General features: G+C 38.8%; 1 protein-coding gene across 1 annotated transcript in view; it reads right to left on the reverse strand.

Moving 5' to 3' along the window:
- LOC133614429 (FH2 domain-containing protein 1-like) overlaps positions 1 to 13,356 on the reverse strand; it is a 43,908-nt gene that overhangs the window by 7,147 nt on the left and 23,405 nt on the right. Inside the window, exons 4-10 of the mRNA XM_061972372.1 lie at positions 12,964 to 13,025; positions 6,662 to 6,764; positions 6,186 to 6,271; positions 5,901 to 6,001; positions 2,907 to 2,977; positions 2,714 to 2,821; positions 2,582 to 2,652 (exon numbers count right to left, since the gene is read on the reverse strand). Of these exons, the coding sequence (XP_061828356.1) occupies positions 2,582 to 2,652; positions 2,714 to 2,821; positions 2,907 to 2,977; positions 5,901 to 6,001; positions 6,186 to 6,271; positions 6,662 to 6,764; positions 12,964 to 13,025 (602 nt within the window). The remainder of the gene's footprint in view (positions 1 to 2,581; positions 2,653 to 2,713; positions 2,822 to 2,906; positions 2,978 to 5,900; positions 6,002 to 6,185; positions 6,272 to 6,661; positions 6,765 to 12,963; positions 13,026 to 13,356) is intronic.

The raw sequence follows: 13,356 nt of genomic DNA on the forward strand, positions 1-13,356 counted from the left end.
ATTTTTCGGACTATATGTCGCAGTTTTTTTCATAGTTTGGCCGGTGCGGGTGCGACTTATACTCAGGAGCGACTTATGTGTGAAATTATTAACACATTACTGTAAAATATCAAATAATATTATTTAGCTCATTCACGTAAGAGACTAGACGTATAAGATTTCATGGGATTTAGCGATTAGGAGTGACAGATTGTTTGGTAAACGTTAACATACCAGGCACGTTCTCAGTTGGTTATTTATGCCTCATATAACGTACACTTATTTAGCCTGTTGTTCACTATTCCTTATTTATTTTAAATTGCCTTTCAAATGTTTATTATTGGGGCGGCATGGCGTGGTGGGTAGAGCAACCGTGCCAGAAACCTGAGGGTTGCAGGTTCGCTCCCCGCCTCTTACCATCCAAAAATCGCTGCCGTTGTGTCCTTGGGCGGGACACTTCACCCTTTGCCCCCGGTGCCACTCACACCGGTGAATTGAATGATGAATGACAGGTGGTGGTCGGAGGGGCCGTTGGCGCAAATTGCAGCCACGCTTCCGTCAGTCTACCCCAGGGCAGCTGTGGCTATGAAAGTAGCTTACCACCACCAGGTGTGAACGAATGATGGGTTCTACATGTAAAGTGACTTTGGGTACTTAGAAAAGCGCTCTATAAATCCCAGTTATTATTATTATTATTATTATTATTGGTGTTAGCTTTCATCAAATAAATTTCCCCCAAAAATGTGACTTATATATGTTTTTTTCCTTCTTTATTATGCATTTTCGGCCGGTGCGACTTATACTCCGGAGCGACTTATACTCCGAAAAATACGGTAATTATTATTGCAGAGCAAGACTTGCACGCCATGAATATTTCAATAATTACATTTCACACTAAATATTGTTGTGGAGGGAGGTGTGGCCAGCGCGCTTGCAGGAGCAAAGGTCACCGCCTCTGTCTATGGTGCTGAGGACGAGCACCATCGGATAGGGGCGGGGGCGTGTGCTGACGGCGAGACACAGCTGGCAGGTGATTAGATTTCACAGGTGGTACGTGTTAATCTAATCATGTGTTGTCTTTAACAGTAAGCGGCCGGGAGCAGGAGGGAAGAGGATACGGGTGTGGCTGAAAAGTCACGTCCTGCTGGAGAGAAAAGTGTGAGAAATTCTATGGACATTAAAACATTGTTAAAAACGGCAAGATTGGCTCTTGTGCTGTGTATAATAGTGGAAGCGACTTCCACAATTGTGTTATTATTTTAGCTGAAATTAAGCATTTTTTATTTTTTATGTTTAATACTACATGACTAAATGTTCACATGAAGAAACAAACCAGTTTTATTCCAGATTGGCGGATAAACACCTCCATGGTGTAGAACACAAGTAGTGGTAGAGTAAGCAGTCTTGCTCCTGCTCTACTGTCTTTAATAGTAACAGTAAGTCAATACTGTGTGAGTCATTTGGAAATATTAGTTTAGGACTACTTCCTGTTGCGTAATGTCCCGATGATTCGCCTGCAGACGGCGCTTCAAGATGAGAAACCCGGAGAAAAACGTGTCTTGTTGTCTACCTTGCAAAGGTAAAATGTCTCCATACTGTAAGTCTTCTCTATCTTCCAGGTGTCAATACATATTTTAATGACGTGTGTAACAATATAAGAATTTCATATCACGGTTATTTAGAGTCACTGTTCTAAACTATTTATAGAAGGACAAATTATACAAAAGAAAAAATACAGATAAATAAAAAGTTTTATTTTAGGAGAGAAAACTATAAAAGAGCTAGTGGGCAGCCTATGACGGAGTCAGCTCTCTGAACCCCGTTATTAAGTCTGTTCCTGTTCATGACCACCCCAGCGGACCATGGCATAGAACACCGCAGAGGCCACTACGGTTATTTATTACTTTTTCTTTACAGATCAACTATTCTAAAAATACTGATACTTTGAAGCGGCATAAACAATAACTGCAGGTGTTCAGGTACACAACCAGTAGGGGGCCACAAGATCACGGTCTGAGATGAGGATGTTTTTTTAAGCGTACTTTTTGGGGTAGCACCTTAGCAGCATAAGCGAGTTTGTTCCCAGTGACCACTGCGCCGCTAAAAGTAGTTCCTCTGCGTTAGCACTCATAATAATACTGCTAATACTTGTTAATATTCAGGTCATGAAGTATTGTCAGCGCTTTTCGGATGTTTTTTTTTTAAGAGGGCTCTGTGGGCGACGTAGATGACTCAGCTTTTCTGCACTGTTAGCCACCTTGTACATGCCATATTTTACGAGTTAGAATGCAAAACAAAAAAGACAAGATTAGGCTGACATTGAAAAGTTGTCCTGAAAAGTTTCAAGAAGTAATGTAGGAGAAACTGATCCTCAGTTTAACCGTGATTAAATCCCAAATGAAATGAGCCAGCTCAATATGTCAATAAAGCAGCATAAGCTTGTTTGCTCCTTGTGATCACTGCACCGCTAAAAGTAGTTCCTCTGCGTTAGCACTTATAATAACAACACTGCTATATTTTACGAGTTAGAATGCATAAAAAAAAAGAAAAACATCAGTTTTTGTCCCACATAAAGATTGTGAATAACAATGAAACAATTGACCTTGCAGCAGCTCTCATGTGCTGGAGTTGGTCCGGAAAGTTCAGCAGATCCGTGTCTACGTTCTGGGCTTGCTGTGAGACAACAGAGTCCAGGTCAGATGGCGCAGGTCAGGAAGAGAGCGAGTCCTCTCACCATCACCACGTAGTGCATCAGGTTCATGCCGGGCTTGTTGGCTTTGGTGTCCACCAACTTGAGCAGCGAGGCCATCCGGAAGCCCACCGCGCTGCCGGCGTATCCTCCCTGTGGGTTAGGGCAAGAACTCAGACATGGCAGCTGTCAATCACAGAGCCACACTCATCGATGCCAATCACAGAGTCACACTCACCGCATTCATGTAGTTCCCCATCTTCAGAACCAGACGGATGACCGAGTGCAGACTGTCACACTCCAACAACTCTAAAACAACAAACACAGTACTGTGAAAGAAAATACACTGTAGTACACTTCAAAATACACAGTAGTACCCTTCAAATTACACAGTAATATCATTCAAAATACGCAGTAGTACCCTTAAAATACACAGTAGTGCCCTTCAAATTACACAGTAGTATCATTCAAAAGACGCAGTAGTACCCTTCAAAATACACAGTAGTATCATTCAAAATACACAGTAGCACCATTCAAATTACACAGTAGTATCATTCAAAATACAAAGTAGTATCCTTCAAATTACACAGTAGTATCATTCAAAATACAAAGTAGTATCCTTCAAAATACACAGTAGTATCATTCAAAATACACAGTAGTACCCTTCAAATTACACAGTAGCACCATTCAAAATACACAGTAGCACCATTGAAATTACACAGTAGTATCATTCAAAATACACAGTAGTACCCTTCAAATTACACAGTAGTATCATTCAAAATACACATTAGTACCCTTAAAATTACACAGTAGTATCATTCAAAATACACATTAGTACCCTTAAAATTACACAGTAGTATCATTCAAAATACACAGTAGCACCCTTCAAATTACACAGTAGTATAATTCAAAATACACCGTAGTACCATTCAAATTACACAGTAGTATCATTCAAAATACACAGTAGTATCATTCAAAATACACAGTAGTATCATTCAAAATACACAGTAGAACCATTCAAAATACACAGTAGTACCCTTCAAAATACACAGTAGTACCATTCCCAGTACTATGAAACAAAATACACAGTAGTACCCTTAAAAATGCACAGTAGTATCATTCAAAATACACAGTAGTATCATTCAAAATACACAGTAGTACCCTTCAAATTACACAGTAGTACCATTCAAAATACACAGTAGTATCATTCAAAATACACAGTGGTACCCTTCAAATACACAGTAGTACCCTTCAAATTACACATTAGTACCCTTCAAATTACACAGTAGTATCATTCAAAATACACAGTAGTACCCTTCAAATTACACAGTAGTATCATTCAAAATACACAGTAGTACCCTTCAAATTACACAGTAGTACCATTCAAAATACACCATAGTATCATTCAAAATACACAGTAGTACCCTTCAAATTACACAGTAGTATCATTCAAAATACACATTAGTACCCTTCAAATTACACAGTAGTATCATTCAAAATACACAGTAGTACCCTTCAAATTACGCAGTAGTATAATTCAAAATACACCGTAGTACCATTCAAATTACACAGTAGTATCATTCAAAATACACAGTAGTATCATTCAAAATACACAGTGGTACCCTTCAAAATACACAGTAGAACCATTCAAAATACACAGTAGTACCCTTCAAAATACACAGTAGTACCATTCCCAGTACTATGAAACAAAATACACAGTAGTACCCTTAAAAATGCACAGTACTACCATTCAAAATACACAGTAGTATCACTCAAAATACACATTAGTACCCTTCAAATTACACAGTAGTATCATTCAAAATACACAGTAGTACCCTTCAAATTACACAGTAGTATCATTCAAATTACACAGTAGTATCATTCAAAATACACAGTGGTACCCTTCAAAATACACAGTAGTATCATTCAAAAAACACAGTAGTACCCTTCAAATTACACAATAGTACCCTTAAAAATACACAGTACTACCATTCAAAATACACAGTAGTAACCTTCAAAATGCACAGTAGTACCCTTCAAAATACACAGTGGTACCATTCCCAGTACTATGAAAGAAAATACACAGTAGTACTCTTAAAAATACACATTAGTACCATTCAAAATACATAGTAGTACCATTCAAAATACACAGAAGTACCTTTTAAAATACATAGTAGTACCATTCAAAATACATAGAAGTACCTTTCAAAATACACAGTAGTACCATTCAAAATACATAGTAGTACCCTTCAAAATACATAGTAGTACCATTCAAAATGCACAGTAGTACCTTTCAAAATACACAGTAGTACCATTCAAAATACATAGTCGTACCATTCAAAATACATAGTCGTACCCTTCAAAATACATAGTAGTACATTCAAAATACACAGTAGTACCTTTCAAAATACACAGTAGTACCATTCAAAATACATAGTAGTACCATTCAAAATATATAGTAGTACCATTCAAAATATATAGTACTACCTTTCAAAATACACAGTAGTACCATTCAAAATACACAGTAATACCCTTCAAAATACACAGTAATACCCTTCAAAATACACAGTAGTACCATTCAAAATACACAGTAGTACCCTTCAAAATACACAGTAGTACCCTTCAAAATACTCAGTAGTACCATTCAAAATACACAGTAATACCCTTCAAAATACACAGTAGTAACCTTAAAAATACACAGTAGTACCATTCAAAATACACAGTAGTACCCTTCAAAATACACAGTAGTACCATTCAAAATACTCAGTAGTACCATTCAAAATACACAGTAATACCCTTCAAAATACACAGTAGTACCATTCACAGTACTATGAAAGAAAATACACAGAAGTACCATTCAAAATACACAGTAGTACCCTTAAAAATACACAGTAGTACCATTCAAAATACTCAGTAGTACCATTCAAAATACACAGTAATACCCTTCAAAATTTCACAGTAGTACCATTTAAAATACACAGTAGTACCATTCACAGTACTATGAAACAAAATACTCAGTAGTACCATTCAAAATACGCAGTAATACCCTTCAAAATTTCACAGTAGTACCATTTAAAATACACGGTAGTACCATTCACAGTACTATGAAACAAAATACTCAGTAGTACCATTCAAAATACGCAGTAATACCCTTCAAAATTTCACAGTAGTACCATTTAAAATACACAGTAGTACCATTCACAGTACTATGAAACAAAATACTCAGTAGTACCATTCCCAGCAGCTTTCAAGGTGTCAATGAATCCTCTCATTTCAGTCATGAAGGGCAAGAACTCTTCTTTGAGGACCAAGCTGCTGACACGTTCCTCATAACTGCAGAGACACACACACACACACACACACACACACACACACACACACACACACACACACACACACACACACACACACACACACACACACACACACACACACACACACACACACACACACACACACAGAGACAGTTGTAATCCATGGAAAAAGCAAGAGGACTGGGAGAAGCCCAGGTTCTCACCTGGGGATCTGGACCAGCATCAGCATGAAGAGGTCAGCATCAGGGAGAGCTGATTGGTCGCCCTTGAAGTCCAGCAGCTGTTTGACCTGCCAGGAGGAAGAAAAACAAACAAACCGTTGGAATCAGAATGAACTAACATTGTTAACTAACTGTTTATAACCAATCATAAGACTACCCTTACTATGTTCTACCAACAAGTCTTGTATCACGTCTTATTTACTGAGGTCTCCTTGGAGATGAATAAAGTATATATCTGGTCCTCACATCTGCAGTCCCCTCCAAGGTTTCTCATTGTCATCCTATTGGGGTGAGTTTTTCCTTGCCCTGATGTGGGATCTGAGCCCAGGATGTGGTTGTGGCTTGTGCAGCCCTTTGAGACACTCATGATTTAGGGCTATATAAGTAAACTTTGATTGATTTGATTGATGGTTATAAAGGGTGAACTAAGTTCCAATCTACACCAGTGGAAGAGTTACCTCTTCCTCCTCCGGCAGCAGTTTCAATAACTCTCGCAGTTTCCCGCAGCCGAACGCCAGTCCACTTCCTGCTCTGATGTCATCAATCATGTCCGCCACCGGCCTGAGGAAGGACGGAGGATCCCACTCGGGTGGGGTTAGCAAGCAGAGATCCACAGTAAAATGCTGGACAACACTGAAACGTGCGAGGGCCATTTGGATATTTTTCCTTTGTAATAAATGTATGTTTTTTAACCTTTAGCTCCCCTCAAGTTTGGTCCCAGGGACCATACTTGCCAACCTTGAGACCTACGATTTCGGGAGGGGGCGGGGGGCGTGGTTGGGGGCGTGGTTAAGAGGGGAGGAGTATATTTACAGCTACAATTCACCAAGTCAAGTATTTCATATATATATATATATATATATACATACAAGAAATACTCTTGACTTTCAGTGAATTCTAGCTATAAATATATATTTCTTTTATTATATATATATATATGTATATATATATACATATATAAAATAAATATTTCAATTTCAGTGTTCATTTATTTACACATATACACACACATAACACTCATCTACTCATTGTTGAGTTAAGGGTTGAATTGTCCATCCTTGTTCTATTCTCTGTCACTATTTTTCTAACCATGCTGAACACCCTCTCTGATGATGCATTGCTTTGTGGCACGCACAAAAGTGCTTTTATCAAATGCACTAGATGGCAGTATTGTCCTTTTTAAGAGTGTCACAACATTGCTGTTTACGGCAGACGAACTGCTTTACGGTAGACGAAAACGTTGACTGCTGTTGTTGTGTGTTGTTGTTGCGCTGGGAGGACGTTAATGAAACTGCCTAACAATAAACCCACATAAGAAACCAAGAACTCGCTCTCCATCATTCTACAGTTATAACGTGATTGGGCAGGTACGCTGTTTATATTGTGGGAAAGCGGACTCAGGTCCGCATGGACCTGAGACCGCCTGAATTTCGGGAGATTTTCGGGAGAAAATGTGTCCCGGGAGGTTTTCGGGAGAGGCGCTGAATTTCGGAAGTCTCCCGGAAAATCCGGGAGGGTTGGCAAGTATGCCAGGGACCCAGAATGGTCTCAGTCATAAAAATGTTAAAAACAAGTCATATTGTTTTTTTTAGTCAAATCTCTGCATCAACTTCAGGTCCATACAAAGTTATTTTTTAAACCCTGTTTTTAATACGGAACACACACAAAATATACAATAGTTTCCCTAAAATATTTTCAAAGGGGAATAAGTTCTTGGAACATTAATTAGGACAATAATTCATAACAACATTGATTTTAATTGATCTTTTTTTTTGAGCAATGACAGTTTTTTTAAATTTCCAATTCTCACTCAGATTCTTGATTCTGGATGAGTGATTCTCAAACTGTGGTACGCAGGCTCCATCTAGTGCAGACCTGGGCAAATTAAGGCCCGTTAAGCTTTTCAATCTGGCCCGCCGGACATTCCCCCCCAATTTTTTTTTTTTAGATCTTTAAGATGGAAAGTGTAGCTGCCATTATGATGTGCAGTCATGTTTTCTAATGACCGTAAGTCTTCAACTACACAAAGTAGAGATGTCCGCTAATATCGGCCGATAAATGCTTTAAAATGTAATATCGGAAATTATCAGTATCGTTTTTTTTATTAACCGGTATCGCTTTTTTATTTTTTTTATTTTTTATTAAATTAACATAAAAAACACAAGATACACTTACAATTAGTGCACCAACCCAAAAAACATCCCCCAATCACACTCATTCACACAAAAGGGTTGTTTCTTTCTGTTATTAATATTGTGGTTCCTACATTATATATCAATATATATCAATACAGTCTGCAAGGGATACAGTCCGTAAGCACACATGATTGTGCGTGCTGCTGGTCCACTAATAGTACTAACTTTTAACAGTTAATTTTACTCATTTTCATTAATTACTAGTTTCAATGTAACTGTTTTTATATTGTTTTACTTTCTTTTTTATTCAAGAAAATGTTTTTAATTGATTTATATTATTTAAAAAAAAAAAAGGACTTTATCTTCACCATACCTGGTTGTCCAAATTAGGCATAATAATGTGTTAATTCCACGACTGTATATATCAGTATCGGTTGATATCGGTATCAGTAATTAAAGAGTTGGACAATATTGGAATATTGGATATCGACAAAAAGCCATTATCAGACATCCCTAATACAAAGTATTTCAATGGTTGGAATCTGCGATTTTGCATGATGTACTAGTATTTTTCGGACTATAAGTCGCAGTTTTTTTCATGTTTGGCCGGGGTTGCGACTTATACCAGGAGCGATTTATATGTGAAATTATTAACACATTAGCGTAAAATATCAAATAATATTATTTAGCTCATTCACGTAAGAGACTAGACGTATAAGATTTCATGGGATTTAGCGATAAGGAGTGACAGATTGTTTGGTAAACGTATAGCATGTTCTATATGTTATAGTTATTTGAATGACTCTTAACATAATATGTTACGTTAACATACCAGTTGGTTATTTATGCCTCATATAACGTACACTTATTCAGCCTGTTGTTCACTATTCTTTCTTTATTTTAAATTGCCTTTCAAATGTCTATTCTTGGTGTTGGCTTTTATCAAATACATTTCCCCAAAAAATGAAATATGAAAGTCAGTGCGACTTATATCCATCCATCCATCTTCTTCCGCTTATCCGAGGTCGGGTCGCGGGGGCAGCAGCTTAAGCAGGGAAGCCCAGACTTCCCTTTCCCCAGCCACTTCGTCCAGCTCCTCCCGGGGGATCCCGAGGCGTTCCCAGGCTAGCCGGGAGAGATAGTCTTCCCAGCGTGTCCTGGGTCTTCCCCGTGGCCTCCTACCGGTCGGACGTGCCCGAAACACCTTCCTAGGGAGGCGTTCGGGTGGCATCCTGACCAGATGCCCGAACCACCTCATCTGGCTCCTCTCGATGTGGAGGAGCAGCGGCTTTACTTTGAGCTCCCCCCGAATGACAGAGCTTCTCACCCTATCTCTAAGGGAGAGCCCCGCCACTCGGCGGAGGAAACTCATTTCGGCCGCTTGTACCCGTGATCTTGTCCTTTCGGTCATGACCCAAAGCTCATGACCATAGGTGAGGATGGGAACGTAGATCGACCGATAAATCGAGAGCTTCTTCACCACAACGGATCGATACAGCGTCCGCATTACTGAAGACGCCGCACCGATCCGCCTGTCGATCTCACGATCCACTCTTCCCCCACTCGTGAACAAGACTCCGAGGTACTTGAACTCCTCCACTTGGGGCAAGATCTCCTCCCCAACCCGGAGATGGCACTCCACCCTTTTCCGGGAGAGAACCATGGACTCGGACTTGGAGGTGCTGATTCCCATCCCAGTCGCTTCACACTCGGCTGCGAACCGATCCAGTGAGAGCTGAAGATCTTGGCCGGAGGAAGCCATCAGGACCACATCATCTACTAATAGCAGAGACCTAATCCTGCAGCCACCAAACCAGATCCCCTCATCCCCTTATATATGTTTTTTTTCTTCTTTATTATGCATTTTCGGCTGGTGCGACTTATACTCCGAAAAATACGGTAGTTACTATGATAATCTAATTAGTTGCTATGATAATCTAATTAGTTACTATGGTCATCTAAGTCACAGCAGCTCAGACGAGGCACCAAGCAGTGTGGGTGGGGGGCGTTTCCACAGAGTGTTTCCAGAGCCTGAAATGTGGTTGTCAGGGACAGACGTGGAAGAAGATTTTTACAACAAAGTTCTAAAGCTTAGTGATGTATCACATATATCATATTGTAGGTGGTTTTTTTTTTTTACCCTTTGCGTCCATATTTTGCTGTGTTTGTTGAATTTTTGTTGCGTTTCGCTTGATTGTAAAATATGTGGATGGAGAGTGGGTGTGACGTTTATATGTTGTCAATATTCAGTGTTTTATCCTTCATAGTTAATATTGTAAATCCCACATTCTTTAATTTCATGTACATTCTGGGTGTCTCATTCAGTAAATTAAAAAAAAAAAATGCCGTTCCGTTTTTTCAGGCGGTCTGTATTAGTGTTCTTAAATATAGATAAACCGGCCCCCAGACACATTTTTTTCTCTAAATTTGGCCCCCCCGAGTCAAAATAATTGCCCAGGCCTGATCTAGTGGTACGCCATAAATATTCAAACACATTATAACTGTTCACATTGTGTGTAATGCTACAGTTGGCAAACATATTAAATATACTTGTTAAATAAAACCTCTGCCTTGCTTTTAATGAATACTTAGACCTACTACGTTACTGTATTTTACTGATGGGTCCTTATTGTGGTTAAGTTTTTTCTGAGGTGCTACTTGGTGGGGGGAAAAAAAAGTGTGAGAACCACTGATTTAGATCAACTTCAGGTCTATTCATCGATTTTAAGTATTTATTTAATTTTTTTTTGTTTGTTTTATGCACTTTTTGTCAAAGAAAACTTTGTTTTTTAATAAGGCAAACACACAAAATATGCAATAATTTCCCTAAAAATATGTTCAAAGAGGAATAAGTTCCTGGAACATTAATTAGGACAATAATTCATAACAACATTGGTTTTAATTTATGATTTTTTTGAGCAATGACAGTTTTTTCTTAAGTCCCACTAAAATTCTTAGGCATCCAGAAAAGCCCCACTCATGCATTTTTTTTTTAAACTAACGCTTAAGTGTCTAGATTCTCAAACTGTGGTACGCAGGCTCTATCTAGTGGTACGCCATAAAAATCCCTTGATTAAATATTCAAACACAGTGTGACTGTTCAAACTGTGTGTAATCTTACATTGGGCAAAAATACGATAAAGTCAAAGAAATCTGCCGCCAGACCCCCATTGAATCTGCCGGAGTGTGTGAGCTATTCAGGGACACGGGACCTCGGTAGCACGGCAAGCAATGGCGGCAGTTTGTTCCCGCAGACGAGCGAGCTAAACCCCCTGGATGTCTTGGCTCACACCGTCCCTTATGCCACCGAAGATGATCAAGAGAAGAATATCGACCCTAGCTTCCCTGGCTTGCTGACATCAACTCCAAAACTGGACAGATCAGCTTTCAGGAAAAGAGAGCGGATGAGGGTATGTCTACAGAATATATTAATTGATGAAAACTTTATTCATTACTCGCGGTTTTATGTAAATTATTATACATAAACTGTGTTTACCAATAATTTAGCTTAAAAACATTGCACAACTTAAAAACAAACACATACCAATCGTTGGTTAGAAGGCGATCGCCGAATTCGTCCTCGCTTTCTCCCGTGTCGCTGGCTGTCGTGTCATTTTCGTCGGTTTCGCTTGCATACGGTTCAAACCGATATGGCTCAATAGCTTCAGTGTCTTCTTCAATTTCGCTTAAGCCGCTGAAATCCGAGTCTGAATCCGAGCTAATGTCGCTACCTTGCTGTTCTATCCGCCATATTTGTTTGTATTGGCATCAATATGTGACGTCACAGGAAAATGGACGGGTGTATATAACGATGGTTAAAATCAGGCACTTTGAAGCTTTTTTTTTAGGGATATTGCGTGATGGGTAAAATTTTGAAAAAAACTTCGAAAAATAAAATAAGCCACTGGGAACTGATTTTTAATGGTTTTAACCCTTCTGAAATTGTGATAATGTTCCCCTTTAAATATACTTGTTAAATAAAACCTATGCCTTGTTTTTAAATGAACACTTAGGCCTACTACGCTACTGTATTTTATTGATGGGCCATTATGGTGGTACTTGGAGAGTTAAGTTGTTTATCAGGTGGTACTTAGTGAAAAAAGTCTGAGATCAACTTCTGATCTATCCGTCGATGAAAAGTATTTATTTTTGGTTTGTTTTACACACTTTTTGTCAAAGAAAACTTTGTTTTTTAATACGGCAAACACACAAAACATGCAATCATTTCCCTAAAATATTTTCAAAGGCGAATAAGATCTTGGAGCATTAATTAGGATAATATTGATTTTAATTTATCTTTTTTTTTGAGCAATGACAGTTTTTATTTTTATTGTTTTAAAGTCTCACTAAAATTCTTAGGGATCCAGAAAGGCCCCACTCATAATTGTATTTATATTTTTTTTTAACTAACGTCTAAGTGTCTAGATTCAACGTGCCTGAGAGTTTTAGCCAAACTAAAATACTTTTTAAAGATCATTGAAAATGGAATTGTCTGACGTCTGCTGAAAGTGTCAACAACATGTGTATTAGTGTGTAGGATAAGTAGCCTCGGGCAGCATATTTCTCATGGCTCCTGCAGAGTTCCAAGTGGAGGAGACCTGCCCAGACACGCGTGAGACACTCACCGCCTAAACTGCTTGAGGAAAATGCCGATGTTCATGCTCCTCTTGGAGCCCAGGATGGACACCTGGGAAGACACAAGAAGCAGCAGCAAGGGTTATTGTCAAAGCTGCTACACCGACATGGAGAGGCCACAAAGGTCAACATTTCAGCAATTATTCATGGGGCACGTCACATGTGATGTCATGTGACCGCTATCCTCCACCTTCCCTCAGCAAACAGGAGAAAAGATCACATTCCTGAAACTTGACGTCACACCATGTTTACTTTTACTCAGTGTTATTTCCTCAGACTTATGGAGGCTTCGATGGAAGAAAATTAAATAAATATATACATCATTAAATAATTACTTACATGTGTCATTAAGTCATTATACTTGGAATAAATACACAAATGTG

Source organism: Nerophis lumbriciformis, linkage group LG17, assembly GCF_033978685.3.
Source record: "Nerophis lumbriciformis linkage group LG17, RoL_Nlum_v2.1, whole genome shotgun sequence".
In the NCBI taxonomy this organism is placed as follows: Eukaryota; Metazoa; Chordata; class Actinopteri; order Syngnathiformes; family Syngnathidae; genus Nerophis; species Nerophis lumbriciformis.